The following is a 24,679-nucleotide window of genomic DNA, read 5'->3' as shown; positions in this document are numbered from 1 at the left end:
GTAGAAGTAAGAAATAGCCTCAAAATAATTGGATTGGTAGAAAAATTTCTGGAAAGAACACCAGTAGTGTACAAAATAGGATCAATAATTAATAAATAGGGCCTCATCAAACTGAAAAGCTCCTGTAAGGCAACCTAGATAATGAGATGATGTGGGAGTCTCCTCTGTGTGCTGTGATTAGCATTAATGAATAAAGAATCTGCCTGGTGAGTTGATAGGGCAGAACTTATTTAGGTGCAGAGGACAGAACTGAATGCTGGGAGGAAGAAAGTCAGAGTAAGAGAGAAATGCCATGGATTCTCCACCTGAGACAGATGCCAGTTAGAACTTTGCCTGGTAAGCCACTGCCACTTGGCAATACACAGAATACTAGAAATGGGTTAAATTAATATAAGACTTAGCCAATAAGAAGCTAGAGTGAATGGGCCGAGCAGTGTTTTAATTAATATGGTTTCTGTGTGATTATTTTGGAGTTAAGCTAGCTGGGCAGCCAGGAAAAACAAGCAGCCCTCTCCCTGCAACAATGAGAAAATATTTTTACCAACTCCACATCTGACAGAGGTCTAATATCCAAAATATATGGAGAACTCAAGAGACTATATATCAAAAACAAAGAATGGAATATTAAATGCGTCCTGAAATAAACTTAGAATTCTCAAAAGGGAAACTCAGATTGCTCAGAAACACTTAACAAGATGTTCTTTTTTCCTTGTCTCACTGTACATTTTTTTTCCTGTAGAGTGGTTGTTTCTTGGAGTCCTGCACTTTCTAGAAGGGTAATAGAGACATAGTGAATTTGGAAGAAAGTATAGGGATGGATCATGTGAGTCTTTAGTCTCAACACTCACTGACGGTTGAAGACACATTCACTCAGACAACCATATATGGACTTTTTGTTTATTTTAAAACTGATTGTATATTAAAGAAAGAAAAAGCCTTCTATAATGCAGCTATGTCCAATAGCCAGGTCTTGTAAATTAAGTGGATGAATGGAAGATTACAAGACATTATGTTCAGAAAAGTAGTATGTATGTCAATTCTAGGCATCTTCATTAGAAGAAAGAGTGAGAGTCACTAGCTAATGCATACATCTTTCCTTGTATCATAACAAGTGGTTTTGTATCAAACAACAGCTGTCAGTTTCAATTTAGGAAATGGTAGTTCAGGAAGATGCTTTTTTCTTTAACTTTTTAAGAGAATTTTTTTCTGGTCTTAACAACATTATATAGCACTTGGGGATAAAGATACACCCCAACAAGCCTGCACTGGAGGCCAAGATGGAGAAAACCTCCACAGCCACCATGACCTTGCCCTTGGTGCTGTGGTAGACAGGAAGAAAGGTGACCCAGACACTGCAGAACACCAGCATGCTGAATGTCAGCAACTTGGCTTCATTGAATGTGTCAGGTAGATTCCTGGCCAAGAAAGCCACAATGAAGCTCCCTAATGCAAGGGAGCCATGGTATCCCAAGACACAGTAAAAAGCAAAAATTGAGCCCTTGCTACATACAATGATGATGTGGCTTTGTTCACTCTTGGCATCAATTTCAATAAAGGGAGGAGAAACTCCCAGCCAGATTGCACAGAGAATAATTTGGATGAGGGTACAGATGACAATAATGAAATTGGATGCCCTTGGAATCAGGTTGTACCTCATCCTTTTTCCGGGGATTGTGAGTTTGAAAGCCAGAACCACAGTCACTGTTTTGGCCAACACAGTAGAAACAGCCACACTGAATACTACTCCAAATGTGATTTGCTGCAGGATGCACTTAGGTGCATTGGGATTACCAATAAAGAGCAAGGGACACAGGAAACAAAAGATGAGTGAGACAAGCAAGGTGTAGCTGAGATTCCGGTTATTGGCCTTCACAAGTGGGGTGTCATGGTGCTTTATGAAGACCCCAAGAACCACAGATGTGAATGCAGAGAAGCCCAAGGCCATTAAGGTCAGAGCCATCCCCAAGGGGTCTTCATAGGTCAGAAAGCTCACACTTTTGTCAGTGCAATGGATCTGTTCTGCATTGGCATACTGGTCCTCTAGACACCTTACACACTGATCCACATCTGATGGAGAAAGAAAACAATGATTAATCAATATTGAGCATTTTTCTTGATAAGACATTTCAATTATGAGTGTTGAAACTAGCATTGCAGTATGTGCACTTGTGCTGAGGGTGACATTGAAAGTTAATGCTGCGTAGCAGTGCTTCCATTTCACAATACTCATTCATTATCCTTTAGTAGAATGAATCCAAATAATCACTACCTTGTCTATTAAATGTGTGTTAATGTCATCATTTGTCATGTTATAAGGAAAGATGTTTTTAGTAGAAAGACAGGAGATAGAGAATGAGGGAGAAGGGAACAGAACAAAGGAGAGAAGGAGTGGATATTTGGACCAAGAAGACAAAGCTTTCTCTGATTAGAGTAGAAACAGGCATAACCTGTGGGAAAATGACAATTTATAAAGGTAAAAGGTTTACCCCATTTTAGGATGAAGTGTTAAATTGGATTATCAGGTTAATTAGGACAGTCAGAAGGAATTTTTTTTTTCTAGCTTGACTTCACACTTTGATATCTGGACAATGATAGTCAGTCTCAGGTGGAAGTGGCTGATTAAGGCAACAGATCTTAGTGGCTAGCTTTGGGAATGTAATTGTCTTAGGCTTTATATTGCTCTGAAGAGAAATGATGACCATGGCAAGTCTTTTAAAGAAAAACATTTAATTGGGTGTCTTATAGTCAGAAGTTCAGTCCATTGTCATCTTGTTCGGATATGGTTGTAAGCAGATGGACCTGGAATTGTAGAAGGGGCTTTGATTTCTGTTTTTATTCATTAGCAACAGGAAGTAAACAGACTCACTGTGTGTTTCTTAAGTTTATATGAAACCTCATACTCTGCCTCCACAGTGAAACACTTCACCCAATAAGACCATATCTTCTCTAAAAAGACCAAATAACCTAATAGGATCACTCCCCATGATGTCGTGGGGGCAAATTTTATTCAAGCTACCATTAAAATCTAATGGTTTATAGCAAGGCAAATGGAATGTAAGAGAAGGATAGGGTTTGTCAGAGATGTATCTGCCGTGCTTGGGATGGCTACAGTCCTATAAGGATCACTAATTTGTATGTGTTTACATATAAAGTATCAAAAGAGGTGGTGACTATGAGGTCAGTTGGATTTATATGAGGCAAGTAGGAGGTAGAAATGAGAAAGGAAGGTTATATAAATATAATTTTGATGTTGGGAAATGCAAACATAATCTAATAAGTTAAATAAGTATGCTCTTAGCTGTGTCCTCATCTGATAGTAAGGATGCTGTACTCCTCAGTATTATTCATAATAAGCAGCAACATGGCAGTTCCCATGAGTGGCACGCAGTTGAGAGACCTGCCTCCAGGCTGCATCACCACCTTTTCTGTGAAATAATAATGAAATAATGGTATTCTGTCAATTATATTGTAAATAAACAGTGATTGGCCAATAGCCAGGCAGGAAGTATAGGTGGGACAACGAGACAGAAAGTAGAGGCAGGTCAACGAGAACAGTATAATTCCGGGAAGAAAAAGTCCATTCCTCTGCAGTCCTGGCCCAGCCACAGGCAGCAAGCAGGCACCCGAATATCCTCTCCATGGCCAGTAATCCCTTGTAACCTTAGAAGACTACATAGGTACAAGGGCAAACCTCAGTAGTTGAAGATCATGTACAGACACGAGCCATATCAGATGGAAGCACTTAGGCACTGCCATGACCCACACCTGTTGGAAGAACAGACGAGTAAATGCCAGCACAAAAATACATTCAACAAGTGAAAGAGCAATGTGGGACTGCTAGTGATCCTATAACTGTAAGACCTGAACATTCCAATACAGCTGAAACACAAGAAAACAGTCTTAATAATGACTTTAGAAAGATGGTAGTGGCTCTGAAAGAGGAAATGAAAAATTCCCTTAAGAAATCAAAAAAAGGACAAAGAAAGTATTGGAAGAAATCAATAAATCCCTGAAAGAAACAAAGAAAGGCAAGAACAAACAGTCAAATAATTAAAGGAAACAGTTCAAGACTTGAAAATTGAAGTAGAAACAATAAGCAAAGCATAAACTGATGGAATTCAGGGAATGAAGAATATGGCTAAGTGAACAGGAACTACTGATTCAAGCATTATTAAAAGAATACAAGACATGGAAGAGACAATCACAGATGTTAAAGATACAATGGAGGAAATAGATTCATAAGACAAAGGAAATGTTAAATCCAATTAGTTTCAATCATAATATATCCAGGAAATCTGTGGCACCATGAAAAGACCAACCCTAAGAATAATCAGGGTAGAAGGAGGAGAATCTCATCTCAAAGACACAGAAAATATATTTAACAAAATCAGAAAAAAAATCCCAACCTAAAGAAGAACATGTGTATGAAGGTACAAGAAGCTTACACAATACCAAATTGGCTAGACCAAAATACAGTCCACTAACCCCATAATAATCAAACACTAAGCAAACAGAATGAAAAAAGGAATTTTAAGAGCTGTAGATGAAAAAGGCCAGTAAACATATAAAGGCAGATCTACCAGAATAACACCTGACTTCTCAAAGGAGACACTACAAGCTAGAAAGTGCTGGACTGATGTATTACAGACAACAAGGGACCACAGACGCAATCACAGAATACTATGCCCAGGAAAACACCTAATCACCATAGACAAGAAAAGCAATGTATTTCAAGACAAAACCAGATTTAAACAATACCTATCCAGAAACCCAGCACTACAGAAGTGCTATAATAAAATCTCCAACCCATGGAAGCTTGCTACATCCATGAAAACACAGACAATAGATATCTCACAACAGATAATCTCAAAAGAAGGGAAACTCAAACACTAACACGACCAAGGCCAAAAAACACCAAGAATTAATAATTTTTGATCATTAACATTTCATAGTATCAATGTACTTAATTCGCTATTAGAAGAGTCTAAAATAATGGATATGAAACCAGGATCTACCCTTCTGTGGATTATAAGAAACACACCTCAACCTCAAAGACAGAGATTACCTCAGAGTAAAAGGTTTGGGACAAAATTTCCAATCAAATGAATCTAAGATATCATCTAGTGTAACTACCCTAATATCTAAAAAAATAAATTTCAAAGTAAAATTACTGAAAAGAGATAGAGAAAAACATTTTATATTCATGATAGGAAAATCCATCAAGATGAAGTCTTAATTCTGAACATCTATTCTCTAAATAAAAGAGCGCCAGCATTTTAAAAGAAACATTACTAAAGCTTAAATCACACATCAGACTCAAATGGACTTATGAGTCTACTATGACATATTTTTACCAAAAGACAAAGGAATGTACTTTTTCAGCACTTCATGGAACCTTATCTAAAATTGACACACACTTGGTCATAAATAAAATCTCATCAGATATAATGAAATTTGAATAACTCCTTGTATTATATGGAACCAGTATGGGTTAAAGTTAGAGTTCAGCAGCAACACAAACCAAAAAAAAACCCCATACAAACTCATGGAAATGCTCTCAACTGAACCATCACTGGGTAAAGGAAAAATATAGAAAGAAATTAAAGACATCCTAGCATTCAATGAAATGAATCCACAACATACCCAAACTAATGGGCCACTAGGAAAGTATAAACTAAGAGGAAAGTTCATAGCACTAAGTGCCTACATAAAGACTCTGGAAAGCCTGGTGCTGTGGTGAAGATCCTACTGCAGGGAGATGATGAACTGAGAGCTTTGGCAAGCTGGGAAACCACAACATGTGACACAGTAAAAAGAGTTACTGTTTGTATGTGACCCCTTTTTTGATGAAGAACTTCCCAGAGTCAGAAAGTCAGTGAAGATCCTGTGTGAGTTCATATAATGCAAATATAAAGATGAGCCACATTTGTATTTTGAGATGATAGGATGTTGAGATTCCCAAGCTGTGAGACATATGCCATGGAAAGCTGCATACAGGGAGAGGAACTAGCAAAAGAGAGATGTGTATAAAATTTTACAGGAATAGAACTAAGTAAGCTCAGCTTAGTTTATGGTGTCCCAGCCTTGGAAGAGGAATTGATCTAGACCAGGGACATTTTCAGAGGCAGGACTGAGCCAGAAACCTGGGTCTGAGAAGAGCTGAGACAGCAAACTCCACAGGAGCAGGTACAGGGGAGCAACCACTGAGCGAGTGGGCCAGAGCCAGAGACCACCGCAGATCCCGGCATAAATCTGGGACCTTCCAGGGAGTAGACACAAACCAGAACCCTTGCAGGTCTGTATGTGAGTCTGGGTCCTCTGAGGGAGTAGGCCTGAGCCAGGTCCTCTGTGGGTCATGGCATACCCAAGTCTGGGATCTCTGAATGGGTAGACAGAAGCCAGAGACCTTTGCAAGACCAACCCCTGTAACATGAGGACCGGCTTGTTGGGATATCTGTCCCACCTGGTACCCCACAGCTGGCATACCCCAAGGAAAATCACACACAAGACTCCATAAGATTATAAACTGATTGGCCCATTAGCTCAGGCTTCTTGTTAACTCTTATAGCTTATATTAACCCATTATCATTATCTATGTTAGCCACACGGCTCAGTACCTTTCTCAGTGTGACAGCTCACATGTTGCCTCTCTGGTGGTCTGCGCAGGAGTGGCAGAGGGAGCTTCCTACTTCGTAGAATACTCCTAGTCTCTTTGCTCCACCTCTACTTCCTGTCTGGCTTTCCTGCCTATACTGCCTGCCTGGCCAATCAGTGTTTTATTAAAATATGATAGACAGAATACAGATAATTCTTCCGCACCAAACCCTGAGGCATTGTCCTTTGCACAAGCAGATCCAGACCATGAACATTTACAGAAACAGGTCTGAGTTGGCAGCCTAAGCCAGAGCAAGCCTGAGACAGCAAAATCCATGGGAGATGGGAAAACCCCAGAAGCACAAGTGACCTCTAGGACCACTGAGTGACCAATGGGATAACTAGATCCATGGTACTTACTCTACCACCAGGAACAACCATCTCAGCCTTGGATCCCCTAGCACCTAGATTAATGACCAGAGTCACAGACAGCCCAAAACATATCATTTAGAATAAAAAGTGAGTAGACAAGGTAAAAACACATGCAAGAACAAAAAGAACAATACAACACCAGTAAAATCTAGAGACCCTTCAACAACAAGACTTGATCCACCAAATATAGACGAAGCAGAAGAAAAGGACCTAAAAATAACTTCAGGAGAATGTTTGAGACTCTTACAGAGGAAATGAGATATTCCCTCAAAAAATTGAGGAAAAGACAGACAAAAATTGGAAGACATTAGCAAATACTTTAAGAAAACCAAGAAAAAGCAATCAAACATATGTAAGAAACTATTCAAGCCTTAAAAACTGAAATATATACAGTTAAAAAAACACAAGCCAGGGAATTTATAGAAACAGAAATCATGAGAAAATGATCAGGAACCACAAATGCAAGCATAAACAGCAGATTACAAGAAATGGAAGAGAGAATCTCAAGCGTTGAAGATTACAATACAGAAAATAGATTCATCAGTCAAAGAAAACATTAAATATAACAATAGCTTAACCCATATTATCCAGGATATATGGGACACCATGAAAAGACCAAACCTAAGAATAATAGGTATAGGAGAAGGAGAAGAAATTCAAGTCAAAAGCAGAGAAAATATATTTAACATAATAATGGAAGAAATCTTTCCCAACCTAAAGAAAGATATGCCTATGAAGATGCAGAATGTATAGAGAAAACCAAATAGACTGTATCAAAAAAAATTCCCCTTGGGACATATTTATCAGACCACTAAACATACAGAATAAAGAAAGAATATTAAGAGCAGCAAAGGAAAAAGGCCAAGTAAAATATAAAGACAGACCTATCAAAATCACACCTGACTTCTCATTGGAGACAATGAAAGCCAGAAGGTCATGACCAAGCATTATGCGGCCATTAAGAGACCATGGCTGCCAGCCCAGACTACTATACCCAGAAAAACTTTCAATCACGATAGAAGGACAAAACAAGATATTTTATGACAAATTTAGATTTCACCAATACATAGCCACAAAATCAGCCCCACACAGTGTTAGAAGAAAAACTCCAACTCAAGAAAGTTTGCTACATTAAAAAAAAAGAAAGAAACCGACAATTCATGATCTCACAGCCAAAAATCCCAAAATATGGAAAAACATACAAATTAACATCAACAATAATGAAAACTAAGTTAAAGGAGATAGCAATCACTGGTCATAATTTCCCTTAATATAAATTGACTCAACTCACATTTAAAAGGAAACAGGCTAACAGAATGGATACAAAACAGAATCCATCCATCTACTTTATACAACAAACACACCTCAAACTCAAAGGCAGACATCACCACAGAGTAAAGGGTTGGGGAAAAAATTTCCAATCAGATAGACCTAAGAAACAAGCTGGTGTAGCTACCTAATATCTAACAAAGTAGACTCCAAATGAAAATCAATCAAAAGAGATAAAGAAGAACATTTTATATTAGTCACAAGGAAAATCCATCAAGAGCAAATCTCAGTACTGAACATCTATGTCCCAAATACAAGGGCACAGATACATATAAAAGAAACACTGCTAAAGGTTAAATCATACACTAAACCCCACACACTAATAGTAGGAGACTTCAACACTCCACTCTCACCACTGTACAGGTCTGTCAGACAAAAAATTAACAGGAAAATAAAGGAACTAAAACATGTTATAACACAAATGGACTTAACAGACATCTATAGAATATTCCAGCCAAATATAAAAGATTATACCTTCTTCATAGCACCTCATGGAATCTTCTCAAAAACTGACCACATACTCGGTAACCAAACAAACCTCCAGGCACATAAAAACCTGGATTAACCTCATGTATCTTATCACATCACAAAATAACTCTGTGATTCCACCTTACACCTGTAAGAATGGTCAAGATAAAAAACAAGGATGACATCTTATGCCGAAGAGGTTGTGTGGAAAAGAGAACTCTCCTGTATTGCTGGTAGGAGTGCAAGCTGGTTCAGCCTCTTTGATATCATTCTTGTGATTTCTTAGAAAATCAGGAATCATCCTTCCTCAAGACCCAGCAATACCACTTTTGGGTATATATACAAAGGATTCTCAACCGTGCCACAAGGACATGTGCTCAACTATGTTCATAGCAGCATTGTTTGTCATAGCCAGAACCTAGAAACAACCTAAATGCCCCTTGAACAAAGAATGGATAAGAAAAATGTGGTACATTACCACATAGAAGAAAAAATAGTTACATCTTGTAATTTGCATTCAATCGCATGGAGCTAGAAAATATCATTTTGAGTGAGGAAACTCAGACTCAGAAAGACAATTATCATATGTACTCACTCATAAGTGTTTTTAAACATAAAACAAAGAAAACCAGCCTAAAAATCACAATCCCACAGAACCTTGAAAACAATGAAAACTCTAAGAGAGACATACATAGATCTAATCTACATAGAAAGTAGAAAAAGACAAGATCTCCTAAGTAAATTGGGAACATGGGGACTTTGGGTGAGGGTTGAATGGGAGGGGAAAGGCAGAGATTCGAGCAGAGGAAAATGTAGAGCGGAATAAAAATAAAGAAAAAACATGATGAGAAACAAAAAATTTAAAAGAATTTGGAAAAACCTCATACGATCAACTTAACAGCACAACTGAAAGTTGTAGAACAAAAAGAATGAAACCCAAACAGAAGGAGTAGATGACAGGAAATAATCAAACTTGGGCTGAAATCAATGAAATTTAAACAAAGACTACAATAAAAAGAATCAGTGAAACAAAGAATTTCTTTTTTGAGAAAGTCAGCAAGATAGACAAATGCTTATCCATATTAACTAAAAAAAACAGAGAAAGAAAATCCAAGTTAACCAACTCAGAAATGAAAAGGTAGAGATAACAACAGACACTGAAGAAACCAGAGAATCATTAGGGTCTCAGTAGTGGTGGTGCAGGCCTTTAATTCCCGCACTCATGAAGCAAAGGCAGGTGCATCTCTGTGATTTTGAGGTCAGCTGGGCCTACAGGAGCTACTTCCAGGACAGACTCCAAGCCACAGAGAAACCCTCTCTTGAAAACCCAAAGAGAGACATAAACACACACACACACACACACACACACACACACACACACACACACACACACAGAGAGAGAGAAAGGACAATCATTAAGTCATATTTCAAAAACCTATACTGCAAAATACAGGAAAATCTAAAGGAAAAGGAAAACTTGGTTAACAATTACTACAAACCAAAATTAAACCAATATCATAAAGAATAGAAACAGTCATTAAAAATCTCCCAACCAAAAAACACCATGGTCATATGGCTTCAGTGCAGAATTCTATCAGCATTTCACAGAAGAGATAATACCAATAGCTGCACATGGACAGAAGGACCTCCCACACCATGAAGAAACTAGAGCTAATGGGCCAGGCAGTGATTTAATTAATACAGTTTCTGTGTGGTTATTTCAGGTGTAAACTAGCCAGGATACCAGGATGAATAAGTCGCTCTTTGCCCTGGAGCAACCAATAGTCTTCACCTTGCCACAGTTACCCTGATAGCCAAACCAGAAAAAGATATAACAAAGAAATAGAATTAGAGATCAAACTCCTTCATGAGAATTGATGAAAAAATTCTCAATAAATTACTGGAAAAATGAATCCAAGACACACACAAGAAAAGAATTCATCCTCTATGACCAAGTAAGTTTCATCCCAGAGATGTGGGGCTGGTTTACAGATTTTCGTTTGTTGAAAATCTGTCAATGTAATCCACCATAGAAACAGAGTTGAAGAAAATGCCCACATGATCGTCACATTAGATTCCAAAAAGCCTTTGATGGAATCCAACACCCTTCAGGATAACGGATCTGGAGAGATCAGGTGTAGATAGAAGTTTCTTCCTGCCCAGGCTCACAGCCATTCATTCCAAATACACAGTATTTATTCATTATAAACTGGTGGTGTATTAACTCATGTTTCCTATCAACTATCTTTTAAAACTTAAATTATCCCATAATTCTTATCTATATTTACCCATGTGACTGAGTACTTTACTCAGTGAGGCATTCTCATTTTCCTTCCTCTCCATATGTCTGGTGACTGCAAACTGAGCCTTTCCCCTTCCTAGAATTCTCCTAGTCTGCTCACCCTACCTACACTTCCTGCCTGGCTGGCTACTGGCCAATTAGTGTTTTAGTACATCAGTACAAGTGACAAATCTTTACAGGGTACAAGAGAATTATTCCACAGCAGTCTGGGATACAAGGAACATTCCTAAACATGAGAAAAGCAATAATAGCAAGCTAGAAGTCAACAGTAAATTAAATAAAGAGAAACTCAAAGTAATTCCACTGAAAAAGGAAACAAAACAAGTCTGTGCACTCTTTCTACTTCTCTTCAATATAATACTTAATGTTCTAGCTAGAGCAATAAGACAACAAAAAGAGATCAAAGGGATAGAAATTGAAGAGAAGAAGTCAAATTTTTGCCATTTGTAGATGATATAATAGTATATATAAGTGACCACAAAAATTATATCATGGAACTTCTACATCTGATAAGACCTTAAGTAATGTGACTGGATAGATGTTTAACTCAAAGAGATCAGTAGTCTTCATTTATACAAATGATAAATGGCAGAGAAATAAATCAGAGAAGCAACACTCTTTACGATCGCCACAAATAATGTAAAGTATCTTGGGGAAGCTCTAAACAAACAAATAAAAGACTTGTAAGAATTTTAAGTCTTTGAAAAACGATGTTGGAAAAGAGATCAGAAAATAGAAAATCTCCCATGTTTATGGATTGTTAGGATGAATATAGTAAAAATGGAAGTCTTACCCAAAGCAATCTACAGACTCAATTCATCTCCATCAAAATCCCAACAAAATCCTTCAAGACCTTGAAAGAATAATACACAACTTCATATGAAAAAACAAAAACTCCGGACACCTGAAAGAATCTTGTAAAGAAACTTCTGGAAGTATCACCATCGTGATTTCAAGATCTACTATAGAGCTATAGTAATAACAGATTGGTTTGGCATAAAAACAGAAACAGGAATGAATGGAATTCAATGAAAGACTCTGACATAAATCCATATAACTATAAACTCCTGATTTTTGAAAAGAAACCAAAATCATGCAACAACAGCAACAAAAGAATGCATCATCAAGTAATGCTAGCATAACTAGTAACAACAAGTAGAAGAATGCAAATAGAAACATATCTATTGCCCTGAACAAAACTCAAAGTCCGAGTTTATCAAAGTCCTCAATATAAATTCAATTACACTGAAGCTGATAGAAGAGAAAGTAGGATATAGCCTTGAACACATGGGCACAGGGGACTACTTCCTGAATAGAACACTAGCAGCACAAACATTGAGATCAACAATTAATAAATGGAACCTCTTAAACCTGAAAAGTTTCTGTAAGCCAAGGACACTGCCACACCAACCCAGTAGAATCTGTGTGACAAGTTCCATAGACTGAGGCATTTGACTCCAAAGGGAGGAGGTCTCCCGCAACCAGTTGTGGAACTCTCTAGCCAGAGAGAAAATATTGATCCATAGTTCTCATGGCAGTTTGTTTGCTTCTATTTCCTTTCTGTACTTATGAGAGGTTTCTTAGAGTCCGGGCCAAGACAAAGCTACCCCCTTAAATTGGGGTCACTGGCCATGACCTCTTCTCTTAGAGATTTAGCACTTTGCTTCATAATCATTTGCATAATTATAAAATAATACTTTGATAGAATATCTTCCCGACAATATATGAATTTGTATGGCTATCCATGTGTAGATGAGGTTGGCTTTGACATTGTAGTATAGATTTGGACCTAGGAGTCATCCATTATCTATAAGTGATTTATTAAATTGCTTTGTTTAGTGTCTAAAGATGTTATCTGTTCCATTCGTAATTGATTCTTTGAACCCATTGTTCAGGAAATGTAATACCTGTTTGATTTTGTGTCTTCTTGTGCCAGGTGATTATGATAATTGATCTTTGTAACTGATTTACTGAATACAGATTTGAAGAATTGTAATACCTGTTCATCTTGTATAAAAACCCTTAATTGAGAGCTGCAAAATACACTCAGATTCAAACTGCCTCTGTGTTTGTTTCTGTTTGTCACCATTAAATCCATACACATATGGTCTTTGAGGAACCATGTCTTACAAGATCTCCATACCCAACTGGGTTCGTTGGTGGCAGGACACTGTCAGTAAGACAAAATGGCAGTGTACAGAGACCAGGTGACAATAGGGAGGAGGGATTATATAAGTAAGGGGAGTGTTGTGGGGCAGTGGTCTGTACCCTGTCAATTTTATTCTAAATAAACACTGATTGGCCAGTAGCCAGGCAGAAAGAGTAGGAGGGGTGCAGAAAGTAGAGGCACAGCAATGAGAACTCAGGGAAGAAGGACGTCTCAGTCTGGAGTTGTGACATGGTGCAGAGCAAGCAAGATGTGACTGTCTGGCCAAAAAAGGTACTAAGCCACATGGCTAACATAGACAAAAATAATGGGTTAATATAAGTTATAAGAATTGGTTAATAAGAAGAGCCTAATACACTGGGCCAATCAGTTAATAGCTAATGTAGACCTCTGTGTATTACTTTGGGAATTAATGACTGAGGGAACCAGTCAGGACAGAAACCTCAGTCAACAGGGGAGGATGAAGATCATGACAGGGAAACTCACAGAAACAGCTGACCTGAGCTCAAGGGAGCTCATGGAATCTGTACCAACACCTAGAGAGCTGGCATAGGACTCTCCTAGGCCCTCTGCTTGTGTCTAACTGTTGTGTAGGCTGGTCTGTTTATGGGATTCCTAGCAGTGAGCCAGGATCTGTTCATGGCACATGAACTGGCCTTTTGGAACACATTCCCTGTTGTGAAATGGATTGTTCAGCAGCAATGCAAAAGGAAGGGTCTAGGTACTGCCTTAATTTGGTGTGCCATGCTTTGTTGGCTCCATAGAAGGCCTTATCCTTTCTAAATGGAGACAGAAGTAGATGTGAGGGAAAGAAGGGATTGGAAAGAGAGGAGGAAGGAGAAATGATTGTTGGTATATGAAATAAATAAATGCAAAAAACCACTCACAATCCTATGAGCTTACATAAAACAAGCTAGCAAACAAGTAGCAATGAAAATAAATGTAGAAGAGGAGCAGTAACTCTTATCACTGAGGGTAGAATCCTCTCTGCATATTTAGCATTAATAAGCCCTACATCTTGTTGCCATCAATTTGTGAACAGACAAGCTCCTTCCTTCTTCCTTTTCTGTGAGATACAGACACAGAGTGTAGTCAGGTGGGAAATAGATACAGATATAGCACCATGAGGACAATAACAGAAGAATACTCAAGTAAGACTGATAGCACAGTCAATACCATTTACTCTTATAAATTTTTCCATTTAAAGCCATTTCATTAGATGCTGTTCATTACTTTGTTGTATGTTATATGTGTGAGTGTATAGAGGTCAAATGGTGTGGGAAGACATTCTGTTTATGTGTTGCTTTTATTGGATAGTAAATGAAGGACTGCTTTGGGCCTGCGCAGGGAATAGAGGTAGGCAGGGAAAGCGAGGCAGAATGCTGGGAGAAGGAGGTAGAAGGAGAGAGAAGCAATGGAGCTGCTGCCAGGGATGGATGATTGAAAACTTTACCCGGTAAGCCACAGCCATGTGGCGATATACATATTAATAGAAATGGGTTATATTATTACGTAAGAGTCAGTCAATAAGAAGCTAAACATAACGGGCCAAATAGTGATTTATTGAATACAATATCTGTGTGATTATTTCGAGTCTGGGCAGTTGGGATGAACATGCAGCCTCCCCCAACAGTCAGAAGATAATTTCTAGGAATTCATTACCTCTATTTATTACATGGGTCCTGGGGATGAACTCATTATCAGCTGTAGTAGCAAGGGAATTAATTACTTTGTCATATTATTGGGCATTAATATGCCTTAAAGATTTTTATCTTATTACATGGGGTGAGAACCACAGAAAAACAGTAAGTCTGTCATCTGTATATACCCAACACTAAACAAATAATCATCTGATTAATAAGAGCTTGTAGGTGACAACACCATTCAGATAATTGTGCCTATGGTATTTTCATACCAAACTGTTTTAATATCATATTTGTGACATTATTAAGTGGGTTTTGTACATAAAATATTAAATGCAGGACTCCTCATATGTTCTATATCATGTGTCAGTACTTATTAATATTCCCTAGAGTTCAAATCACATTGATCCTTTGAAAGGGGGTCTCTGGATATTGCTTAAAGTCTTGTCTCTCATATTTAACTGTTTCTGATTTAACTGTACAAGTAATTATTCCTGTTTTCATTAACTATACAGAGAACTTGCAATTGGTTCCTAACATCTACATAACAAAGTTCTGTAGTGAGAGACTGATAGAAGGATCAGAGTTTAGTGGATCTAATGTCCTATTCTGAACTTCATTGATTCTTATATTGTACATGGTGCCTATAAGTGTCTGTAGGGACACATACACACATGCAGTTAGATTAAACAATCACTAGGAAAGACCTTGTTTTCAACAACCAAGTGTGTTGAATTCTCTCACACTGCAGTTTGATGATCAAAACTGTTTCTTTGAGAAACTGACATATGCCATGAATTTTCAGTGAGTTAAAGTTGTATGTCATAGCAAACAGTATGACTTAAAGGGACATTGATATTGATCACATTCCGTTAAATCTAACTTAGGAAAGGGATATATTTAATCTGTGCAGCAGATTTTAGACCCTTTGATCATCCTTCTGTATGTTAGAGAGGATGACCAAGGTCAAAGTAAATACTCACTTGTCTCATTAGAAACTTCATTTTCTGAGCAGGGAGTGCATTCAAAACAGCAGGCTGCCATTCCTTCCTGCCTGAACTTTCTGAATCCAGGACCACAATCAGCACTGCACACAGAGGGCGGCATCTGAGGAAAATTAGACAAATGATGGTATCAGGAGATATGCCTATTCATTACATAACTACTTTAAATACCTTGATAAAATATCAATAAATTTATTTTATATACACCAAAGAGTCACCATATTTCACTTAGCATATTATAGAATGCCAATTTATGTGAATGTGTAGAAACAATTTAATATAAAATTGATAGCATCATATTGCTGGAAATTTAGGAAGAAGAATGAATTGTTCAGTCTGGACAAATAAACATGACAGAGCATGCAAACCGTTTTTTTTCTACTTAATTTTTGAAATTTGACACAAAGTACATTAAAAATATAGAGGGAACCTTAACCAAAATATTCTTTCCATTGGATTAACCTGTCACTATAACTGCAAAACATTTTACTCATTAATATTTGATTTAGGAGTTTCCAGTTCACTGTGGGCAGTGCTGTTGCCTAGGCAGACTGTAGGAGAAATCAAGTAGAAGAAGCCAGTAAGCAGTGTTCCTTCAGGTTCAGTACTTTAGTTGCAGTCTTCAGATTCCTGCCTTGTCTTCCCTCTTCTATAACCCATGAGTCAAACCAACCCTTTCTTCTCCCTTTGCTTATGGTCTGTTTAATCACAGCAGTAGCATAGCAAACTAGGACTAAGGGAGAAATCTAAAACAAGGAAATACTCCTCAAATCTGAGATAGCACACATGAATTCCACTAAAATCACATTGCAAAGCATTACATAGTGTAAAGAGACAGATGACTAGGTAGAGCCTGGTGCATTTCTAGTGATGAAGTGCTGAGTTGATGTGCACTGAGCTGGAAGGTGGGGTGTTTCCTGAGAATAATGTGCTTGACAAAGGCTGCAGACTCTGCAGAACCTGGATGAAAGTTAAATAACTTAAGGTTAATTGAATGAGTTTTTAAAGTTTAAAATAAAATATCTTCAAATCATCAAAAACCTGGTGATAGAGTTCCTTACGCTGCTTCGGAATGCTGCTAATATTGCAGGCTCACATTGCAAGCTCTGTTCAGTGCTGAGTTAAGTGCAGTGTCTCCTATGCCCAGGCTCTTTCATATTCTCCACAATATGGTTAGGGACAAATTTTCCTTTGTTTTCTGCCTCCTTGAATGAGGGTTTCACAGTGTAGTGGTTGTAGACCGCACATTTTCTATAGACTAGGCTGGCTTAGATCCCACAAGGATATGCCTCTTCTACCTCCTGAATGCTGGGGTTAGACATGTATGCTACCAGTGGACATATTTCTTCCATTCGTTTCTGGTTTTCATGGTTGCAATTTCCTTTTCTACTTGCTAAGATATTAAGGACTATTTTGAATGAGAGTAGAGTACATGTATATACTTTTCCACTTTTTGCCCATGTATTTTGAAGTGTGGTCTCTATATGCATCTTTAGCTGGCTTGGACTTGCTATGTAGGCCAGACTTGCGATAAAAAGACAGGGCTTTGACTGTCTCTGCCTCCCAAGAGTTTAGATTAAGATAAGTACCTCAACATACATCTGGCCTCACTTAGGATTTTAATGGAAGATCTTGAGTTTCTCTTCTTGTAGGACAATGTTGTCAAATGCTTTGCCACACTAAACATTTTTAAAGTGATCAGGCTGGAAAATATTAATTAATGAAAAGAAAACCTGATTTTGTTAAGATGTGATCTTTCTTTTGTGCTGGTTTTTAAATTTTATCTCTGAATGAATGTTGAAATTGTTATGCACACCTTCTGCACATATTTGGATGATCCTCTAGTTCTATCCATGAGTCTATTTATGTGTCACATTTGCATAACTGATCTGCATATGTTGGATCAAATTTGTATCTCTGAAATACAGTCATCTTTACCAGAGGAGCAGATATTTCTGTTGTATTGTTAAGGTTTGGGGTTTTTTGGTTGTTGTTTCATTTTGTTTTTTGCAGAATGAGGTTGGATATTTATTTAGTGGATTATGGAAGGGAAAAGCACAAAAGGGAAAGGAGTAAAGAGAGAGGAAGAGAGGGGGGAGAAAGTGGGAAGAAGGGAGAGACAGAAACTGCCTTTTTGAGAGAGAGATGGAAAGTCATGTTGTTGAGTCTTATTATTAACTTATTAAAATTAGTTGAGAAATTTTACATCTATGTCCATCAAAATGTTTAGTCCCTAATTTTTTTTATTATGTTACATTTCCTCAAAATTCTCCCACCCCATATTTATAGAAGTAGTCTCTTCATGTTTGTAAGTGAGGTTTGGTTTTGGAAGCAAAAATGACTGCTGGTTTTATAGCCAATCTTGATGTTTGTGTATTTTGACTAGAGAATGGGAAGATTAACAATAAATTGGCATTGAAAAGTTTTAGCTAATTATTATTGGTCTTAATATGAATTCCATAATAGTGTTAGAATGGTTGTGAATTCCAATAATTCATTTTCATCATTGAAATTTGTTCTATATCTGTATTTGTTAGGGTTGTTTGGAGTAACAAACATGTAGAAGAAAACTGTCTCTGTTTCTTTCTCTATCTCCGGCTCTCTTCTCTATATATACACATATGAAATTTATTAGAATGTCTTGTGATCTAGCTAACCCAGTAATTGCTGGATATGAATGGAAAGTTCAAGAATCCAACAACTTCTCAGTCCATGAGGCTTAATGCCTCAGCTGATCTCCATTCTACCCTGGAATCCCAAAGAAACACCCTTAATTCCAGTGAAATAATGAACTTGGGAAGAAGCACACAAAGAGCAAAGATTTTCTTTTTCTATTTCCTTATATGTGTATCTAGCAAAGGGTGTATCCCAGATAAGAGGTGGATTTTCCTAAATGAAATGATCTGGATTAAAGTTGTGTCTCCCCAACTGAAAATCCAGATAAAAATCTTCTTTCCACACTTAAAAGATCTCAATTAATAGCAGGTTCTCTCTCTCCCTCCCTCTCTCTCTCTCTTTCTCTTTCTCTCTCCCCCTCTCCCTCTCCCTTTCAGTCATTTAACCTTCCTTTCTATATGTCATACTTCTTTTTTCTATATTTTTTTGTTTTGTTTTTAACGACAAGGTTTATATTTCACCCTAGCTGTCTTGGAACTCACTGTGTTGACCAGGTTGTCCCTCAACTCAGAGATCCACCTGCCTGTGCCTCAAGAGTTCTGTGATTAAAGGCATGCACCACCCCTCCTCTTTGAAAGGTGTTTTTTCCTATCTCAAAGATATGGATGGATAAGAAGTGGATCATCCCACTTCACATTAAGCAAAAATCCCTTTCAATTTTGCTCTGCATATTTGGGTTTCATTAAATTCTAAATATTGTCAACTTGATACTCAAGAGGGGGTAACACAGTCTTCTTTTATGAAAGATAACTTTGTTGAGTATAGTATTTGGGGTTTGACAGTTATGAATCAAACTGCTTCAATTCTATCACTGATACTGTCCCATTTTAAGAGAGTTCATGAAGGAATCTACTGTAATTCAGATGGGAAATTTCTATGAAATGCACTATAAATAAAGTATATCAGGAGAAGATTCTCTTCTGATATTATGTGTTTGGTATTTAAATGCCTCCTGTGTCTAGATAGCCACACGTCCCACTGTATTCTGGAAAGTCACTTTTACATACTATTGGATACACTGTTGATGCTTATGGGGTATCCTTCTTCTCTTCTGGCTATAGGTTAAAAGCTGGATCCTTTAATTTTACCCTCGTGGTCTCACACATCTTTTAATTTTTCTTATTTTTTTATCTTCATCATAGTTTCAGATATCTATTTTCAGCCTGGTCTTCGAGTCTTGCCATCCTGTCATAATCTTGAGGTATTCTGTTAGTGAGACTTTTCACTGATATTTTTAAGTGATTTCATTTGTCTTTCCTTTACATATTTTAGATTGAATTTTTTAATTATTTTGTAACTTGTGGGATGTATCTGTCACATACTCATACAGATCCGTATTGTATGCAAGTTTTTGTGAACTCCTTTCTTTGTTCTGGAGGTTGTTTGACTTTCAACATCATCTTTGAATTCTTTGTTCAGTACATCATTGAACACACTCTTGTTTAAACCTCCGACTCTAATATTTGTTGCATGGATGTCTTCATAGTTTCTTCACTTGTTTGTTTATTGAAATTTGCATATCTAGGAGTATAGCCCTGATTGCACTGTTCGTAATCCTCTGGATTCCTGCAGTGGATGTTTTCGTAATGCTCAAGGGAGGCTAGCTTACAACACATGTGAAATCATTGCTGATCTCTGAATGGACATGTAGCTCAGTAGTTAAGCCTTCAGATCAAATGTCCTGTTCTCTGAGAATGACTCTCCTCATCACTCTGAGAAAGGATATTAACTGTAGATTTCATACTGGGCAACCTGAGATATAACTTCAGATAAAGCTTGGAGTCTTTCTTGAAGTTAACTCCTTTAAAATTCTAGCCACTTTGTAGTTTGGGAGTTTGAATTAGATACCTTAAAATCACCTTCATGAGAATTCTTATCTATAACTTACATAGAACCCATAGAACAATATATCATTTATAAATTTTCAAAAGCAAATTTCTTTACTACCAATAACTCCACACAAAGAGATAAGGAAACTAGATACACACTTGTTTGTTTTGGGTGAACTATGAAAGAATTAACGTGATCAAGCAATGTTCCTCTAGTGAGAAATTTCTTTTACAGTATAAGCTTCAGGGCTAGAGAAATGGCTCAGCCGTCAATAACAATTGCTCTTCATGAACAGATGCAAGATTCATTAATAGTTCACCCTTTGTGGAACTAAGCTGTCTCCAGTTTCGTGGAAATCAAAATCATTTTTCTGACATGCATACGTACCACACATTGCAGTACTGTACAAAAACATGCTGAAAAACACTCATACCAACAGAAAAGAAAAAGACAGAAAGATAAAACAAGGTTACAATTCATAAGGTTTCTAAACGGGTCAAAAAATGTTATGTCAATGCATGGCTAAAGATATTGGCGATTTAGAACTTGTTAACAAAAATGCTTAAAGCAAATTATTTCATAAAAATCATTGATTGGCATATGTTTACTTTACTCCTCCCTTACAATTTGCTCAGTGTTTCAGCATCTGTGTCAGAAGTACAGCAGAAAAGAGGAAAACCACTGTGTAGTAATTAGAATGGGACCAACAGAATATTTCTGAATTGCAGGAAATAAGATTAAATAGTGGTAACCACCAGTTTGCTATTTATTTTAAAATCTTGAAACATGTTCTTATATGATAAAAATCACAGTATGCATGTATAAAATCCTGAAACAATTCATACAATGTCACATCAAAAAAGTGAAAAGAAGAAACATTTTGTAGGAAGCTAGAAAATGGTACCTAAAGTGACAATCTATTTTTACTAAGTTACATTGAAGCACAGTTGGACCCACGTGACAGTGTTACTGCTGTGTAATGTAAATCAGTACATCAGGTCAGACCTACCTGTCTACTTCCTGCGGCCCACTCTAGAATGTCTTCATATAAATGGAGCTGTTGACCATGTGGAAAATATGGGCTAAACATTCCTATCTTCACCTTAAGTCCAAGACCATTTGGGAAATTCCAAATCTGGAAAATGTCATACTCTGGCTGCAGTTTTTCTTTCTGGTTCATAGTCACTCTGTCCCCAACTGGATTAGTGAAGTGGGTCTTCCTAAGTATGGAGTACAACTGAAAGACAGTCAACATTCTTTAGTGAATGTGCCCTTCCTTGAAGTCAGAAAATATACTCTGATTTCATCTTCAATGCAACTTTCTTGAATGTGCCCATGTGAGAAATCTCAATGAAAGCAAGTAGATAAATGGAAATATAATAACAGTCCTAGAAAATTATTTTTTCAAAGGAACTACCAAATATAAGCACAGACATACAGGACAACACCAATTGTAAGAATTAAATATTCATAAACACATACACACAGATTCATATTCATACATAGATACATACATAATATAGGCATGTACTATTTACACATACATACACCTGAAGCCAAGAAATGATATGAAAATACAGACACACAGAGACAGACTTATGCACTCAGACACAGAGAAAGAGAAACCCACAAAAACTTACACAGGCTCATACACATGCTCACAAATTCATGGATAAATATGCACAAGGAGACATACACTGATATAAACAGATATAAATGTGGGGAGACATTGACAGAGACAAATTTATCCTCAAATGAAAAGACAGACAGATACACATACAGAGGAACAGAAACACAGATATACATATGTACAACACATTCACCAAACACGCCCATACACACTAACACAAATATGCATAAGTGCAAGCTCAACCACAAAACAGACAAATCACACACATGGGCACTTGTAGATACATGCACCGACAAATAGACATAGGGAGAGACACACAGAAGCACACCCATAGAGAAAGTCATTGACAAAGACCAATTTATTCTCACTTACACAGTCAGGTAGGTGTGCAGATAGATAGAAACACATATTTAACATCTACACAGATATACCCAGAAGTACAGAGAAACACACAAACATTCAGCCATATACAATGAGAACCATCCATTCACACACTCGTGAGTTTTCCAGAGCCCAGAGTTGGGGCAGATTCAGTTTAGAATATCTGTGCAAACCACCCCTACAATGATTGCCACATATCTGTCAATTAAGGAACAAAAGCTCATCTTTTTATCATGGAGAGGATTAATGAAGAAGACTCCCGTGTTTCCAGTATTACAGCAGTGGTGATGATATTCAGGTGTGCTATAACAGAATCACTGGTTTTCATCGAGAAATTGTGTCTCCCAACCCACAGCGTTTGCATTTGAGATTTTTTAAATCTATAAATTTACTTCCTCAAGAGGAAAAATGTTCAAAAATCTTTCTATTTGGGGAAATATATTCTAACCCACTAGAATGGGACAGCTGAGACTCTAATAGAGACTGATATGGAAAACAATGAGTATCATCAAATAGAAATATCACCTTCAAGCAGTTACCCAGGTGTACTTCCTGATTGTCCATTGGCTGAAGAAGCCTCTCATGGGCAGCATGTGCCGTAGTATACACAGCATTGTATATGTCATAGCTGCCATCACTAAAAGCCATGTCAAATGTCTGTGCAATCAGCCATTCCAATGAGCTGTTGGATGAGCAGTTCCTCAGTGTATTACACATAGGAGCCGAGACTCCACAGTTAAAATTCATCCACTCCAGCCTTGCAAGGTATTCATCTGAATATTTGAGTGGGTTCTTTGACTGGAAAAAATTTTTAAAACCAGAAATCTCAGCATGGTGGTGTGCAAATGCCAGAGTCCCATGGAACAATTCAGGCAAGAAGTCACTCTTACTTGTAGTGACATCAAACTGTGAGGTTGTGACCCATATTCTCTGCATACCTCGAGATGTCCATATTCTAAAGCTGACAGATAGAGTACTATCTGTTTCACCATAAATGATAACAACATTTGAGGATGATGTCAAGATTTGGTTATAATACACTTCAGCTCTTGACATGTACAAATAAATGTTGAGCGGAATCATGTTAACAAAGGCAAAGCAGAGTGTATTTTTTTCCATCTCTGTTCTCAAATATGAGAGAAATTGGATACCCTGATCATTGTCTGAGATGGTCAGTCCAACCCAGTTCCAGTTGAAGTGAAGAATGAGGGAGACCATGGCCAGGGGTAGAGATGTGTCTTCAGGGGCCATTTGATACAGAAAAGGAAATTGTTCACGATCACTCAGGGTGGGATGGAAGGGTCCATAGGTGAGCTGAAAAAACTAGGAAACAGAGAGCAGCGTGAGGTAGCATGCACTGCTAAGGACTTGTTAAACACACTTTTCTGCAAAGAGTTCTAAATCATATCCTTGCCTGTTACTCTTCCCTCATTTCTATTTCCAAAATGTAAATACAGAAGTCCCCTGAATAGTACCCATGGACTAAACAGCTTGAGATAAGTGTAGGCCGGTCTCCTCCTCACACTTTTCTTAGCACCTGAGAATGGCACCAATGGAGACAGGATTTCTTGCCACCCATGACCACACAAAATCTCACCTGATAAGGAAATAAGCCGTGCATGCCTTTTCCATCCATAGAAGATACTATCCAGCTTGGTCCTGTAAGCATTACTGTACATGCTCCCAAGTTTTTACAGTGATAATTAGGATACATGCCACCAGTATCTTGACCATGGATAGTATAATAATATTGATTGCAAATGCGTAATTGTGGCACAGTCTTACACCCACTTGGAAAAATTTGTAATAGTAAAGGCATATTTGGTAAAAGATCAGGGTCCCTGTTGACTTCATCCACGGAAAAAATTAAGGCCAATACAAACTGATAGTTTTCATTTAGTATTCTGTAAAATGATACGGTGTTTAATAGGACAAATACCTACAGAAAATCATGTGCAATGAATACAAGGAGTACTGATTGGTATCCCCAACCACCCCCAATGTTTGAAATGAATCCTCTGTGTTGTGATGTTCAAATGACATAAGAAGCTGAAAGCTTGAAAAAACTTTAAAATTTCATGAGAGTGCATCTCCAACAAAGAAGATGCGCCATTGTTATCTTTCACAGAGAACCGTGTCCATCTCTGGTTTTTGAGTGCTTGCTCAGAAAGTAAAGATAAGGCCATAGGCTTTGACCAAAGAGTAAACCTGGTCATGGTTTCA

General features: G+C 37.5%; 1 protein-coding gene across 4 annotated transcripts; it reads right to left on the bottom strand.

Moving 5' to 3' along the window:
• Positions 1 to 1,162: 1,162 nt before the first annotated feature.
• On the bottom strand, positions 1,163 to 24,344 carry LOC125395281 (vomeronasal type-2 receptor 116-like). Of its 4 annotated transcripts, none has more exons than XM_087906690.1 (5): positions 24,102 to 24,344; positions 22,982 to 23,779; positions 21,455 to 21,682; positions 15,919 to 16,042; positions 1,163 to 2,067 (listed from the first exon to the last, which is right to left on the bottom strand). In XM_087906690.1, the coding sequence occupies exons 1-5, from the start codon at positions 24,273 to 24,275 to the stop codon at positions 1,163 to 1,165; spliced, it is 2,229 nt and encodes a 742-aa protein (XP_087762816.1). In that variant the 5' UTR covers positions 24,276 to 24,344. The 4 variants fall into 4 exon arrangements, with proteins under 4 accessions (XP_087762816.1, XP_048282543.3, XP_048282544.3 ...); XM_048426586.3 differs by lacking the exon at positions 24,102 to 24,344 and adding an exon at positions 3,418 to 3,420 and having other exon boundaries at positions 21,455 to 21,665; positions 22,929 to 23,767; XM_048426587.3 differs by lacking the exon at positions 24,102 to 24,344 and having other exon boundaries at positions 21,455 to 21,665; positions 22,929 to 23,767.
• Between the last annotated feature and the right edge of the window lie 335 nt (positions 24,345 to 24,679).

This window comes from Myodes glareolus, chromosome 6 (assembly GCF_982192425.1).
Source record: "Myodes glareolus chromosome 6, mMyoGla1.1, whole genome shotgun sequence".
Taxonomy (NCBI): Eukaryota; Metazoa; Chordata; class Mammalia; order Rodentia; family Cricetidae; genus Myodes; species Myodes glareolus.
The sequence above is the reverse complement of the archived record's forward strand: the minus strand, read 5'-3'. Positions and strand labels throughout refer to the sequence as shown.